This window comes from Homalodisca vitripennis, chromosome 3, assembly GCF_021130785.1.
Source record: "Homalodisca vitripennis isolate AUS2020 chromosome 3, UT_GWSS_2.1, whole genome shotgun sequence".
Taxonomy (NCBI): Eukaryota; Metazoa; Arthropoda; class Insecta; order Hemiptera; family Cicadellidae; genus Homalodisca; species Homalodisca vitripennis.
This window is the reverse complement of record NC_060209.1, coordinates 41,815,703-41,830,697: the sequence shown is the minus strand read 5'-3', so window position 1 is coordinate 41,830,697 and position 14,995 is coordinate 41,815,703. Positions and strand designations below refer to the sequence as shown.

General features: G+C 32.3%; 1 protein-coding gene across 1 annotated transcript; it reads right to left on the bottom strand.

Annotated features, from left to right (window-relative positions):
- Positions 1-3,350: 3,350 nt before the first annotated feature.
- LOC124356846 lies at positions 3,351-6,963 on the bottom strand. Its single transcript, XM_046808093.1, has 3 exons — positions 6,950-6,963; positions 5,943-6,197; positions 3,351-5,460 (listed from the first exon to the last, which is right to left on the bottom strand). Exons 1-3 carry the CDS (start codon positions 6,959-6,961, stop codon positions 3,463-3,465), a joined length of 2,265 nt encoding a protein of 754 aa, XP_046664049.1. The 5' UTR covers positions 6,962-6,963; the 3' UTR covers positions 3,351-3,462.
- Between the last annotated feature and the right edge of the window lie 8,032 nt (positions 6,964-14,995).

Below are 14,995 nucleotides of genomic sequence, written 5' to 3'. Positions count from 1 at the left end.
TTCTTCATCATCTGGACATAGTCCATGTTGAGGCCTTTCATTAGAAGACATCACATGGAAAAACTCTGCCCAAATGGCTTTTTTCATGTCTTCAACAGAGTTTGTGTTGCGTCTAAATTGCCAATCCGTAGTATTTTTGGAGCTGAATAATGGCAGAATCTGTTTAGCTTGTTCTTGCCGCCAAGTCGTGAGCCGTCAGGGAGTGTTTTTAGTCTTAGCTTTTAGATTTTTTAATCTCGATCCCATCCGTTTCTGGACATGGCCTATGCATTCTATCTTTTGTTATGGCAGTATCACCATAGGGCTTGGCTTCGCATACACTGGAGTACGCCTTGCTGTCTCCATCACCAAGGTATTCAAGGTAACGAGCCTCATACAATGCCTGCGAGCGCTGAAAAATTGCGACTGCTCCAGCAACTTCCATGGCTCCACTAGAACCTTCAAAGTTTGCGATACAGCCATCACCATGCGTGTTGTTTAGTCTATTAGTGCATCTGCAATATTTAGATAAAATCTCGATGTCTAGGACCTTACCGGTTGATAAAGATGTCACTGATACCACTCCATTTAGTGAAAGGTGACCCCGCTTCTGCCATGAGCCATCAGCAAGCTATAGCGAGGTCTCTGCAACCATCATTATCCGATACAGCTTCTTGCACAGCCACTTTGCATTGACTTCTTACACACTAACTCAGCAATTGAACCCAAGTAATGCTCATGTTCATGATATATCTCAAAGGCGGAGGTGTAAGATTCATAAAAGCGCAAATTTTCTCCGCAGCCACTCTACCTTTGCCTATGTTACGCATAGCATAAACCAAACGAAGATTTAGGTCATAAAATGTGTTAGGCCTATCAGACTTTGCTTCATTCTGATTAGTGTTAGGCCTGACTAATTCAGAGTTTGTCACAGTAATAGTGTTTTCACAATCAGAACAGCTGACTATAATTTTTGATGCTAGGCCTACAATGTGTTTTACTTTGTAAAACAAGTTGGCCATGGCAATTTTTACACACTGAAACGTTACTAAGAGCCTCGTTCAACAATCCTATATTAACTATACAGTTTTCAGACTCATCATTTTCAATTCAATTGGTACTGTTTTCAAAAAAAGGACTGACCTTCTTAGAAGATGCACTTTGAGGTCTTGGCCTATCCACATTTGGAGTATTGGTACCTCGATTGTTACTTGATCCTGAGAAACTAGGGCCTAGGACTAGTTGGAGGGTTATGTTGATTTTCCTTTGAAAACGCGTTTCTTGAAAGCAGGCTTTGAACGTGGCATTATAAAATTCACTACACTTATAACAAAAAATACTCAGAACTCTCCACTAAACTCACAAAAAACCATAATCATTTACGTAATTTTCACTCTCTAAAACAGAAATGTCAGTAACCAAAACATGTATGCTACCTAGGTTATAAGCAATGGTTATAAAACAGATGTTTTGTTGGTTAGTGTAAGTTGTTGACATAAACAAACTGTCACTGCCAACCAAATCATGAACATGACTGCAACGAAGTAGTACTATAACAGCACCATTCAAAGTGTGACTGCTACAGGCCCCGAAACTGCCTGCAGGCCTATTTAAAAAAAAATATTTTCGGACACTTCTAGTCATCATAAAAAAAATTTAATACCACCATTGTTATCGGGAAATTCCAAACTTTAATAAAAAAAAAAAAAAAAAAATTTGTAATTTTTGAGATTTTTTTACGAAGTGCTCCCCTTAATAACAAAGTAATTAAGATCCTACTTAGGAAACTCAGGGTCGTCAATATGTATTAACTAGCGCTGTTAAGAGCAGGTTGTATGAAGCAGAATAGATACCGTACCACCCTGTCTATGCCGCATAATATTAGACCATAATCTACAATATTGTTTCTGCACCATTTGCTAGAAACAGAGTAGACAAGAAGTGGAGCCATATGTTGTGGAATTCGGCTCAAAACTTAATCAGTGTTCGCGAGAAAGGTATGAAGTGTGCAACAAAAAAGAAATACATACAGAGTACAGTATACGATTTATTTTCTATCCATCTGGAAAAGGCAAACTTCATGGCATGTGAATATACAAAGGTTTATATGAATAAGCACCGAGTTTATTATTTTTCTAAAGGAGTAGAGCATTATCTCCAAAAGAATGTCATAACATGTAGTTTAGTATTATAATCCAAAACCCAACATCAGTGTTTAAACACACACGCACGCAGAACATTTAAAAAAGCAAGATAAAAACTTTTCTCGTTTAGAACCTAGAAGGATAAGACAGGCAAAAATAAGCTATTTTTCAAGTATGATTGATGGGGCAAATAGAAATTATAAAGATATTGGGATATTGTGATTATTTTGAACAATTTTTATTTTTCAAATGTTGTTTATAACTTAAGGTATAGTTAATTTGGATGATCTAATCTAAGAAGATCAGTCTCTGTATGGGTCTTTTAAACTCAGTTTAGTCTAACGGACCAAGAGTATTTAATAAAATATTTAACATGAGAAATAAGCCAAGCTGTGGTATAGATGGCTTAAGTATATATACTACTAAAGAAAGTATTTATGTATTTTTATCCATTATTTTTAAGATATATATATATATCACAAACTATATTATTACTAGTATTATTGATATATTAATCTATATATTATTTGATGACAAACGAGTTTTTTTATTGATAATGCTTGAATAAGTATACTTTAATGTAGCTCAGATGCCTACGAATTTAGTGTTTGTATTAAAAAATATAACACAGCTAACCGAAATTGCGTGCATTTTAAATGTCATTGAGGAATTCAATCTACGTCAAAGGAAATTAAGTATCAAAGCTATAAATATTTGCTTAATATCTGACAAAGTGCAACTGTTGTTTGCTAGTAACGCTGAAAAATAAATCCCATAATGGCCACATTTGGACGTATGTATGCATAATGGAACCAACCCACAATGATGTCTAACTGAGAAAAAGAGGTTAAAAGTTTAGCGTGGGTCCCCATTCCCAGTAACAAAGAAATATATTCCAGATGTGTTTAATAAACATATTAAAGGCTTTATTAAGTTGTTAAATAAAATACCACAGCAAGAAATATAATATTGGTTGATATATTAAGGAAATTGTTGGTTGGTTCCCTTATGCTTAAATTCAAATAATATGATTTGAGCTTTATAACACAAGGGAACCAATTGATACAAATGTCTGTTATTATCCTGCAATCTTGTTTAATCTAAATAATTAAAGGTTTAAAAATACACCTCATTTTAAAAATAACTTTATTAAAAAATCTATTACTAATAAAATTACATAATATCTATTTGTATTATTTTTTAGTGTGTGGAAAACGTTTATAACAATCAGTTACATCGTTGATGAAAGTTGGATCTTTTCATCTCTCATACGTCATCACTAGTATTTATTTTTATAGTAGAACAAATTAAAAAAACTAGAACATAATGCTATATTCACTTAATTGATATTTTCCTCAGCCTCTAGTTCAAAATCCAGATTCGCATTGAAACCATCAATATCATCTTGTACGTTGGTGTCAGAGGAAAATTGTTTGTAAAATTCCTTCGCATCTGATGGGATTAAACTCATGATTGACTTGAGATCTTTTAACTTAGGCAATGAAATCCCTTTTCCATTGGGCCATAGGAGTGGTAAATTTTCTGCTAATCGCAAGTAGCACGTATTAGCTCCTACCTTCTTCTTTTTCTTTATATCAATTTCTTGTTGCAGTCCACCTAGACTTGTCCTTACAAATATTGAGAAAGGTTTATCTTTAAAGATTTCAATTTCTCTGAACTTAAGCCATCCAACTTTTATTCCATCTACATCTTCTTTCCTGTTTGTTATTTTCTTTTCTAAATCTGATGTGCTAAAGAAGTCCTCTTTTTCCATTCTTGTTACAATAAACTTGTTCTTTCTCCTACAATTCTCCATCACACTTATGTAATCTGAATCTGTGTACATTCTCTGTTGTGTCTTCAAGTGGCACTCGACATCCCCAAACTCTGCGTCATTGGGAAGGTAAGAATGCCCTGGAATCATGTACCTTAAGACAATGTTTTCCAAGGTCGGGTGTAAGCTAAGGACATGTTTGAGGAGGAGAACTATTTTTATGCTCCTGTTCTGCCCCCCACATGAATCGGACCACAAGGTCAATTCCTTAATCCCAGGACAATTTTCCAAAATATGCCTCTTCAAACAAGAGCCAACCTCTTGAGTACCTCGGCCAGCAGTATTCTCCAGCCAAACATTAAAATGACCTTTACCAGTTTTCCCCGAATGAATACCCAGATTATAAAGCATGATTTGTCGTTTATAGTAAATGACATTTGTCGGCAGACGAGGTAATGGTAGGGTTTTTTGAAGATCAAAAGACAGCGTTTGTTTTGATTCAACAGTTTTTGCCGTTAGTAAGTCGTCCTTGAACTGAGCTCTTACTTCTTCGACTAATTTCAGATGAGCCTCATGTTTTATTTTAATTTCATCTCTCTCTATATCACTGGTAGTTGAATTTTCCAGGGCATGTAGTGTGTCACAGGTACTGCAGGTGTCTTTCTGAAGTGGTTTCCGTTTTAGGTTAAAATCTGCATAAAATATTTGATTATATTTTGATTGGGACACAGGATGCTCTACTTCAGCCTTGTACAAACTGTACATACGTGGCAATGTCATATCAGGGGGTAACCAGCATGATTCTGTTGTCGTTCTACAGTAGTGGGACTTGTATGCTGGAATTCTTTTAATGTGGTTTCGGACTTCTTCAATCCGTTTGTCTTCAATCTTGTTACTGCCACCACATTTCCCCCTTTCATCTTTCACATTATCGTTTTTAAGCTTTTTAAGAGCTGTATTAATTCTTTTTGTGGACACTCTTAAGGTTTGTACGTACATATTCCTGCAAATAACAGTATTGTTAATTGTATATTTCCTTGTAAACTGTCTTTTAGATAGTTGTACTGTTGGTCTTTTTGTTTTTTCTTCCTGTACTGATGCACAAATAAACATGTTTTGGGCATTATAGTCCCCCAAATCATAAAATTTCTTAAAAGTGCTTTTTCTTACTTCAAGTGACACTTTCTCATTACACTTGCAAGCACAATGAAAATCCCTGAAGTTTTTAGGGTACACAACTTTTCCTGTTTGAGAAATGTATTTTTTATTACTATTTTTCCTTTTTTTTCTGATATCTCTAGATTGATGTGCATACTTTCTCTTCCTACCTTTCTTTGGTCTTCCTGAACTGTCAATTTCTTCAAAATCAGAACCACTAGAAGAGCTATCATCTGTTATGCTAGGCGTTTCGTCTACTACTTCTGCTCTGTTGTTATCAATCTGGGGTTCAGCAATTACTTCGACTACTTGATCCTCAATGTTCGGTTCTTCAGTATTTAGTTCACCAACATTAATTAAATTATTTTGATTTCCAGTAATTAGTGGGTCATCATCTTGCATACTCTGAAAAAAAAAACAGATTATTAGCTTCAGGGTCATAATAGGCAGTTTGCTAGTCTAATGGTTAGTGTCTTGGACTTAAGTTTTAAGAGATCATGGATTTAATTACTTGGATGCTCAATCACATGCTGGGAGAATGAATGAGTTTTCTTTTAAACACATTTCAGTAAAACTTGAGTAAAAATATTACTTGGGTATAAAGTATACTTTAATAAATATTCATTTTCAACCATTTATTTTAGACATAACATCTTTAAAATAAAAATCTTTAGTTGAGTTAGTAGTACAGCCGACTGATTTTCTGGTTATGATCTATTCATAAAATACAACATTGACAGTACCATAGCCTAAGAGCCGGAGCAAAGATATGTTACAAACGATCAATAATTTTAAGACATTAAGAGATCTCTACCAGATAACTGGAAGATTTTTTACGGACCTGAAAAGAATTTATGTATGTTAAAATTTGTATTCCTTTTTCTTACCTCATGCTCTTCCATTTCCAGATGAGGAACAATATGAAAAGAGTTAAGATCATCTGGTGCATGGTTAGTTCCATTTTCTACCATCATTCTTCCAATATTATCTGTAATTTCAATAGCACCAGATAATTGAACACTATCACCATCATCTAATATTGAATCTGTTAGACTAGGTTCTTGTGATTTGCTGGTATCAAATGAAATATTTGGAAAGTCGTACACAATTTCCATTTTTGAAATATCCAGGTAGCTTGTATCCTAGAACAGAACATAAAGTTGTAAATTGAAGTAGTTCAGATTAAAAGAAGTATTTTGTCATTTTTGGCATAATTTCTAAATAAGATAGTCATGAACATGAATAGTAGCTTACCAATCCTAATTATAATAATATAACCTAACAGCTTTGCACGCTGACAATCGAAAAAATTAGCAAATAGGCGATATTTTGAAACCTTTTATTTAGTATTTAATTTAGGCCTAGTATTGAACTAAAAAATCCAAATACCAAACAAAAAGTTTGGTAACTATGCAGCAGTTGGTACTTGTGGAAAAATATATATTTTTAAACATTTTTCCATGTAAAATTACTTGCTGAACACGATTATAATGGTCTTTTTTGTCGGAAACGCTGCTGTTAAATTCACTTAAATGCTACTTAAAGTACAGATTTCAATGATTGTAATCTGCTGCCTTGGAACATTTAAACGACTTTTCCGACAAAAAAGACCGTCATATTCATGTTCAGCAAGTAATTTTACATGGAAATTAGTAAAAAATATTGATTTTTCCACAAGTACCAACTGCTGCATATATACCAAAAGTTCATAAATAAAGGCTAGGCCAGTTTTTGGTACGTAATACTGCAAGTAATGTGTAGAAAAAATCTTTCTGCCATTAACACCACTACCCTAAACTTTTGCCAGTTTGTTAGCTATTGTTATAGGCTAGGTTATGTTCGAAATAAATTTGTATCTGTCCTTCAGATAAGTTTATACCAAATCTAAACTTACCAAATCAGGCATGTTATTTTTCCAACATTTCATTGAGATCTACACCGTTTTCTCCTTCATTCTGTGTAGGTTTATGTGATATAGGACTATCATTGCAGACATAGCTATGCTCTTGTTGTATATTTGTCGACTCCTGAAACAAAGGCAATTAATTATTTATTTTACTGGAAAATATTAATTTCATCTTATTTTAATGTATATTTATTATTATTACAATATTTCATTATAAATATAAGTAATTATTAGTCAAGGCTCAAAAACCTATTATTTAACCTAAAAATTATGTGCTTACCTGATCAGTTTTCCAATAACGTAGGCTCATGATCTGGTTCAGAAGAATCAGGGGTTTGAACTTTTGCCATTTCCATAATTAACAAAGTTCTTCTCTTTATATCCATTTTGTAACACTTAGACACAATACAGACATAAAACAATCATTTATGTTACTCTATTATTATTGTATTGCAAGCAGGTTTATCTAACTTCAAACTTGGTTCCTGTATGCAAAACAGCTGATCAAGATGAAGACTACACAACAAAGAGAATCAAGTTGGTTGGTTCTGTTATGCATATTACAAAACCAGTCTCTGAATTTTGAAACAAAGAACCAAGCCACTTGGTTCCCTTATTCATAATATTGAATCCGACATACAGCATTTGATGTTTTTTCATGATTTTTTTTGCATTTGTAGTTTCAAAGCCAGTTAAAGTAAAAAAATCAGGGTATAAATTCTTTCAAGCTCTTCAAGATGGCGGTGATATCTCAATTTCCCAAAAATTGTTGGTTGGTTTCCATTATGCATATATAGGTCCATTTATCCTTTAGTTCAACTTTTAGTCTTGTGAACTTTAGAGCTTAGGACTGACTGTACTTTAATCCTATAAGTATATTACAGCCTGTGCCACTCTGTTTAACTGGTCCCGGCTTAAGTGAAATGCTTGATTATCAGAATAGTGTCCCTAACAAGGCTTTAAAATCTTTTTATCACTCTACATGTTGTTGTTTTTGTCGTACATAGTAGGTATAAGTTGCAACGTTGATTCAAATTTTCAAACAAAAGTTATGCGTAAACATTTACCATTTCAGTAAAATGTACCAGATTTAAAAGTATATCCTATGTCTACCTCGAACATTTATATTTGTATTTTCTATCTTCATTAATTGATGAGTTAGAATTTATAACAAGCAAATGCCTTCAGATGCTAAATGCAAACATTATGAAGTTCTCTATTGGTGGAAGTGCAAAATTACTTATCCAAAATATTAGTTCCCTTCTGGAATCAAGAGATATTTTAGTGTGAAATAATAATTTCCTAACCCTTTATGTATTGAGTGTCCACATTGTAACCTGTACAGTATGAATATCAGAACACAGAAATGTGCATTATTCTTTATAGTGTAGGACTTAAAATCCTGTATTTCCTTTGAAAAAAATGTTGGATGACATAGGAGAAATAGTCATCCAATTATCGGCAGGAGCATTCATAAAGTTTTGTTTTGAACATGTGGAAATAAACTGCCCTGGTGTCAGTTACACTGAGAGGACGATGTTGATGTAAACAGACTGTACGTCACAGAGGGTCCAATGTGGTGAGAAGGATGGAAACGAAGAACCTGTCAAACCTGAATTCATGTTTCCTGACAACGGCAGATGCTGCTGGAACCTGCAGATTTATTTATGTAAACCGCTATATATGCATTTCGGGATTTGCTTTATTTCCGGCAGAGGCAAGTTATGTATAAACCTCACTTAACTTAGTGCACTTAGATTTCTAAACATGTAAAGTTTAAAATGGATAACTAGTGGTATAATTATTTCGGAGTTCTGTCAAATATTTCGGACCGTAACCAAAATGTTATATTGAATAGCTGGAAAATTACATAAAATAATGAATTCATGGACGTGTCAGTCTTAAAGTGCATGTTTTATACAAACTACTTTACATATCGTCGCGTCATGAAAGGTGTACTGTAAGTTCAACTTAGCTGTACCACATATATATGTTAGTAAAATAAATACCTCTTGGGTTTTGAAATATCAGTTATCTTTGATATCTCAATGATCACCACTGAATTAGAGAGGAAATTCACTGCATCTAGTGTCATCTAATTCTTGTTTCCTTCTTCCTTGTAGTATGAAGACTTCCCAAAGAAGATGATCGACGCCTTTGTGGAGAGCTAATGACAAGACTGCTTCTGAATATATCTGTACCATCCTCCTTCATTGTGTTAGCTGTGTCGCTTGGCCTCAAAAAAATCCATAGAGCAGCTCCTCTTAAGATAGAAGGAGGATTTCCCGCAGGTTTGAACATAGGGAATATCTGTATGTTTTACATGAGCCATAGTTGGATTGACGTGAGGGTGACTTCTCTTGACTCTTTTAGTCGCCTGTTACGACAATCAAGAAATTAACCAGTCCTCGCCGAACCTGGTGGGATTATATTAGATATTTTCATTGATCTTTCTTCCTATTCAAATGTAGCTGTCAGGATCGTTTTAAAAGCACCAAGACACGATACAAGCTGTTATTATTACCCGAGAGTATTTTTACCTCTTCCTTGCAGATATTTAATTTCTAAAGTTCAGAATATTGGAGATTTCAATTGTGATATATTTCGACTCGAATAATTCTTTTTCAGATTGAAGATCAAAGTTATTAAAATAAGAGAAAGACTTATTAGACTTCACTATTCCAGCAGATGCTCCCAATTTTCAATTCAACACAGTCGTTCGACCACTATTGAAATTGATTTATATAAAAAATATTGAGTAGTGAAGTAACATTGAAAAGTTTCAGAAGCGTTTAATTTACTGGATCCCCCTGTTTGTCAGCTCTGTTTTTTTAGTCAATTCAGTAGCGGGAATTGGACCAAGACAAGTATAAATGTAAATCTTATAAAATAATTGCTTATTTGTAATCAATTCATGAACTCCATAATAATTTATATATTCAGAAAAAAATGCCTGTAACCGACAAAAAGGAGCCCATTATATATGGTGCAAATGCCTAAGGATAGTACAGAAATAAATACATATATTCTTACTTAATTATTTTTCTTCTTATTGTCAAACTTCCTACATGTATTTAAAAAATAGATATAACATTATTTTTAACTAGGCGTGTAATAACAATATGGAAATATACATGTAAGCTAGTTAACATGCTGTCTTGGTTAAAATTTTAAAGCATACTAATTATAAATACTGCTGGAATTAATACATTTATGCTTAGAGAGGACAAAGAATAAATTGTAAAAATAAATCTATTTATTTTATGTTAGGAAAGGCGTGAACATTTGTCGATTTTCACCAGCTTTAGTAAATAATGATATTATTAGGGTTTTATTGACGGCATTCGCTTTTATAAACTTTAATTAGAACAGGTTCCAGGCGTAAGTAGTTGGATATGTTGCATTTAATCGATTTCGGTTTATTTCAAACAATATTTCGTATCTTTCAAAATAGGTCAGCTATAATTGTGTTAATACTATAGTTATATTAAAAATGGTTTTACGTTTAATCTGTTAAAAAAGGTAACATTTGAGGCAGGAAAAAAATTGAAATGCTGAATTTAACTTTGAAAACTCTTCATTGTTATATTTTTTATCAGACGAACGGCATTTGCTATTTATTACAAAATGTGTACCGATAAATTTTATATTCTTCCTTACTAGCATTTAATTATAATTTTTGTAGTTTGAAAGAATCTCTAACGTAAAAAATATTTTTTTCAATACAAATTTAATCGCAAAAAGTACTTGCTCCACTGAGAATCGAACACGGGTCCCTCACTTGACTGTATTACCACTACACCACAGAGCCCCTACTTTTTGCAATTCATTTATTTTATATTTAACCATTGCTATGACATGTTTGTTCAAAGCAAACACTCACGCACAAATATATTTTTTATACACAATAATTATTTATTTTGGAGATAGTTAAATTGTACACTGAAAATGCTTAGTGCTGAAACATGTGTCTTAGTGCTACAAAATAAACTGTATAAATGGCATTTTAGTTTATTATTTTTTATGTTATTTTACGTATGACATCTTTTGTTTCGTTCGAGCTTAGAAGTGGTACTTTATACTGTGAATTTTGCGTGATATTGCATTCTACACAGATTTTTTTTACCGTAAGTGGAATACTCTTATATGAGACAATCAAAATAATTTTGATAATTATTACCCGATTAATAATAATATTTCTTTTTCGGTTTTAGCTGTTGATAACGGATGATTTGAATCGGGTTTCATTAGTACAATTCTCATTGTCTTCTTTTGTTATAAACACGTGCTATAGTTGTTTGTAACACGTAAATATTGTCAATTTAATGTCCACAACAAGCCCCTAGTGTCATCTGTAACTGTCCTTACTTGCTTAAATTTATCGTACCTACTACAACCTTTTATATTAACAAACATAATTTCCATTTATTGTTATCGTCTTATTTAATAATTACATACCTCTGACAGCGAAAATTATTATATGTATAATAATGTATATTAAAAATTACTAGATATTAAAAAAGTATTACTACTAACTATAACTACGTAACAAATTAATAAAAAATGAAATGTTTAAACGTCGTACTAAAAAAGGAAAAAACAGGTCTAACATTATTCTTACGGAGTAAAATTCAAGCTCTTTATATCAAAGATAAATGTATGCATTTCACACAATCATAACATAAATTCAACAATAATTCACCAACATCATTGTAATGTATCCTGTATCATGTCTCATATTATCAACAGGGTAAGTGCTACGATACTGCTAATTTTATAAGCCTCTCTCACACCATAAAGTAATACTGCCATAACTATAAACAACGCCTTATCTGTCAGCACAGACACTAAAACTGTCGTCTCCTGTGCAATAAATAAACACATATTGTGCCCTGCACTGTGAATAGTTTATATTCCTTTCCCTTCCTATTATCCTTCTTAGAAAATATCGTCATTTTGCATATAAAAACTAAACGCCATATGTATTCAGATTATAAAATTAATAAACTCTATTAGAGGTATGAAATAATATATGAAAAATAATCAATGGACTATTTGGTCTAAGTGATCTTCATAAATATTTCCATATATCCAAGATCTATTTTTATAATGATATATACGAGACTGTATATAATAATAGACTAAATAATGTTCTCTTACTATAGTAGATCTATCAATCTAAAATAAAGTGAATAAATATTTAACAGTACAACATTCTTTTGTTAAAATTACAAATTTTATTTAATTAAATTTACCAACATACTCATTTTAAAGTTTAACAAAACCTCTAATTAAAACATTAGTGAGAAAAATACCTTCAGGGTACCACCGTGTTCCTTTTTGATCCAATTAAAAAGTTTGTTTAATTATTTTAACTATTGTCGATCATGATATCTTTCAAGTTGGAACCGCACCAAAATGTTACTATCACAGTTAAAATCTTAAAATAACCCGGCTTCGGTATGAAGCACTATAGTGCTCCAAAACAGCCAGGAACAGTAATACACTTCCACAGGTGTGTGAAGGGAGAGCTGTATCGTAATTGGATGAAGCTTAAACAATCACTAATCAGTTTGACCAATCAGCGTTCAATATTCATCCTATATGTTACTAAACTGATGACATCATCTTTATTGAAGTTATGTCTTCTTAATTATTCATAAGATTTCTTAAATTGCCCTAGAATAATAGTATGGAATCATAACAATTTATTTTATTTTGTCGAAGTCTGTTGAATGGTTTTGTTATAATGACAGCTAATTGTTTCCGTATCCTGATGTTTCGTGTGACTAATATGTTTCAAACCACGTGCAGGTATTGTGGACTTAACTTGCATGGCATGTTTATAGGCACTGAAATCGTCCTTAACTGCATGGCACGTCATAGTCACTGAAATCATCCTTAATCAGTCTCAAACAGTTCTTCAGTTTTTGAATCTAAATGTGGCACATTTTGACAACTTAAATTTGGTAATTTGTTTTGAATTATTATGCATTCATTTTTAAAATTAATGTATGCTGTATTCTAAACCTTCTCCTGTAATGTCTTATATAATATCTCCTTAGTATTCCACCTATCTGATATTTTAATAGAAAAAGTAATTAAAATATAAAGTACTCGAACTTCTGAGCTGGGTGATGGAGAAGTTGAGCGTTCAAATATCAATGTGTGGGTTACGGTTTTCTATATGCTGCATGTCCTATACACCCATCTGGTAATCTTGTTATTACGTCCAGAACAGCTTAATATTTGTTATTTTAACCTCTTTGTTATATTTCCTGTTAGGAAGAAGCATTTATATGTTATAGATATACTGTACATCTAAGCTGTATTTTTGAGGAACAAAAATGCTTCTATATGTAGCAACTCATAGCTTCGGCCTCTTTTGTGTTCCTACTATTGCGATATTTCCAAAATACTCCTTAAACAGTTTTCCGCAAAAGATGTTAATGGTGATCCTAAGTTTAACATGCGTTTGGAATTGCTTATTTCCGAGATGTTCTTGTTGCCAACATGGCTACCCACAAGACCAATAGAACCAGTAAATTTTCACAAATAGAGTTTGAACATTCCAATGAACTGAAATGTACTATTTTTAGTAGCGATGTAGAAGGAGTATGCGTGCAGCTTTACTTCATACTTCAGTCGTCTAGGTCAATATATGAGACATTTATTGTGCTTACAGGCAGATGTAAAATGGATTTAGACATCAGCAACAATATTGAAGAGGTTTGGGGTTACTAATCAGCCAATAAGGAGAATATTTAGCTTAGAGTACCATATTACAAATTCTCAGTAAGATCGATTCACTGAAAATTAATATGATACGTTGTTGTTCTTATACATTTAGTAATTTATATACGGTAAAATAACTATGTAGATTTGTTAGGAAATCACAAAAATAGAAGTAAACTGATTTCTCATCATTTAGGTGTAAATTGTCATTGATGAATGGAGCTGACATTGACTCTGGGCTTCAATGAACGGTTACTTCGTTAACAATTTGACTATCGAGCGGTGCACTGTTTGACCTTGGGACTATTTTTTTCTTTAAATGACAGTTAAATCATATAAGAGAAGATTAAAAGTTTGGAAGTTTTACCTAATTATGAGGTAGTTTATATAATATGTAAAAAATGTATGAATTTTAATAAAAACAGATTAAAAGACAGAATTATTTTAAGAAAGGTTTCATAGTAAAGAATTAAACTTATTATTTTGTATGAGTTTTTGTTACATTAATAATTGTTGTACCTTAAACATTATTAAGAAAAACATTATATTATATACGCAGTCAAAATATGTATTATACGATATTTGTTAATAATCACGCCAATCTATAGTAATAAAATAACTAAAACTGTAGCAATTCTTTTAAATATTTTATACACGAAATTAGAATTTACGAAAATATGATTGAAGTTAACATTTGAGATGGATGTAAATTTCAGAACCTTTCTTTACAAGCAAGAACAACCCACAACCATTGTTATATGACACAATTTATTGGTTTTATGCTGATCATATTGCCTTGTTACCCGCCAGCCTCCTTAACGTCCGCCGCCGTAGTAGGCTACAATATCTTGTGTGGTACATAATAATTCTGTTGTTTAACCAACAAGTAAGATGTTTGCATAACACAGACAACTTTATTATTGCTTTCGTATAAAACTTTGTAAATATATAAATAATGTTTGTACACTGCAAGTATTAATGTATACAATAAGCATTATTGAATAAATTTAGGGTTTTATTTACTATTAAAAAGGAATCACTATCTTGAAATAGAGAAATTCTTAAGATTACACATAAGTTGTACTTAGTCTGGTGAGTCTGGTACTGATGACATCTATATTTACACATATTTAAGCAATCTAGTGGCGGGAAGGTCACACACCTTCTTAGAATGGTTCAGGTTAAACCTTATTTTTAAGTGAAAAAAGTTCTTACCTGTAGTTTCGCACGCAAATTCCTGCCGAATAATAGTGCTGTCATATGTATATGGTTTTTTAATTGTATACACGACCCTCTAGT

Bases quoted from the DNA above. Each gene is read 5' to 3' on its own strand.
- LOC124356846 (XM_046808093.1), bottom strand. The intron at 5,461-5,942 runs GTAAGAAAAAGG...TTTTTTTTTCAG, and splicing joins TGGAAATGGAAGAGCATGAG to AGTATGCAAGATGATGACCC.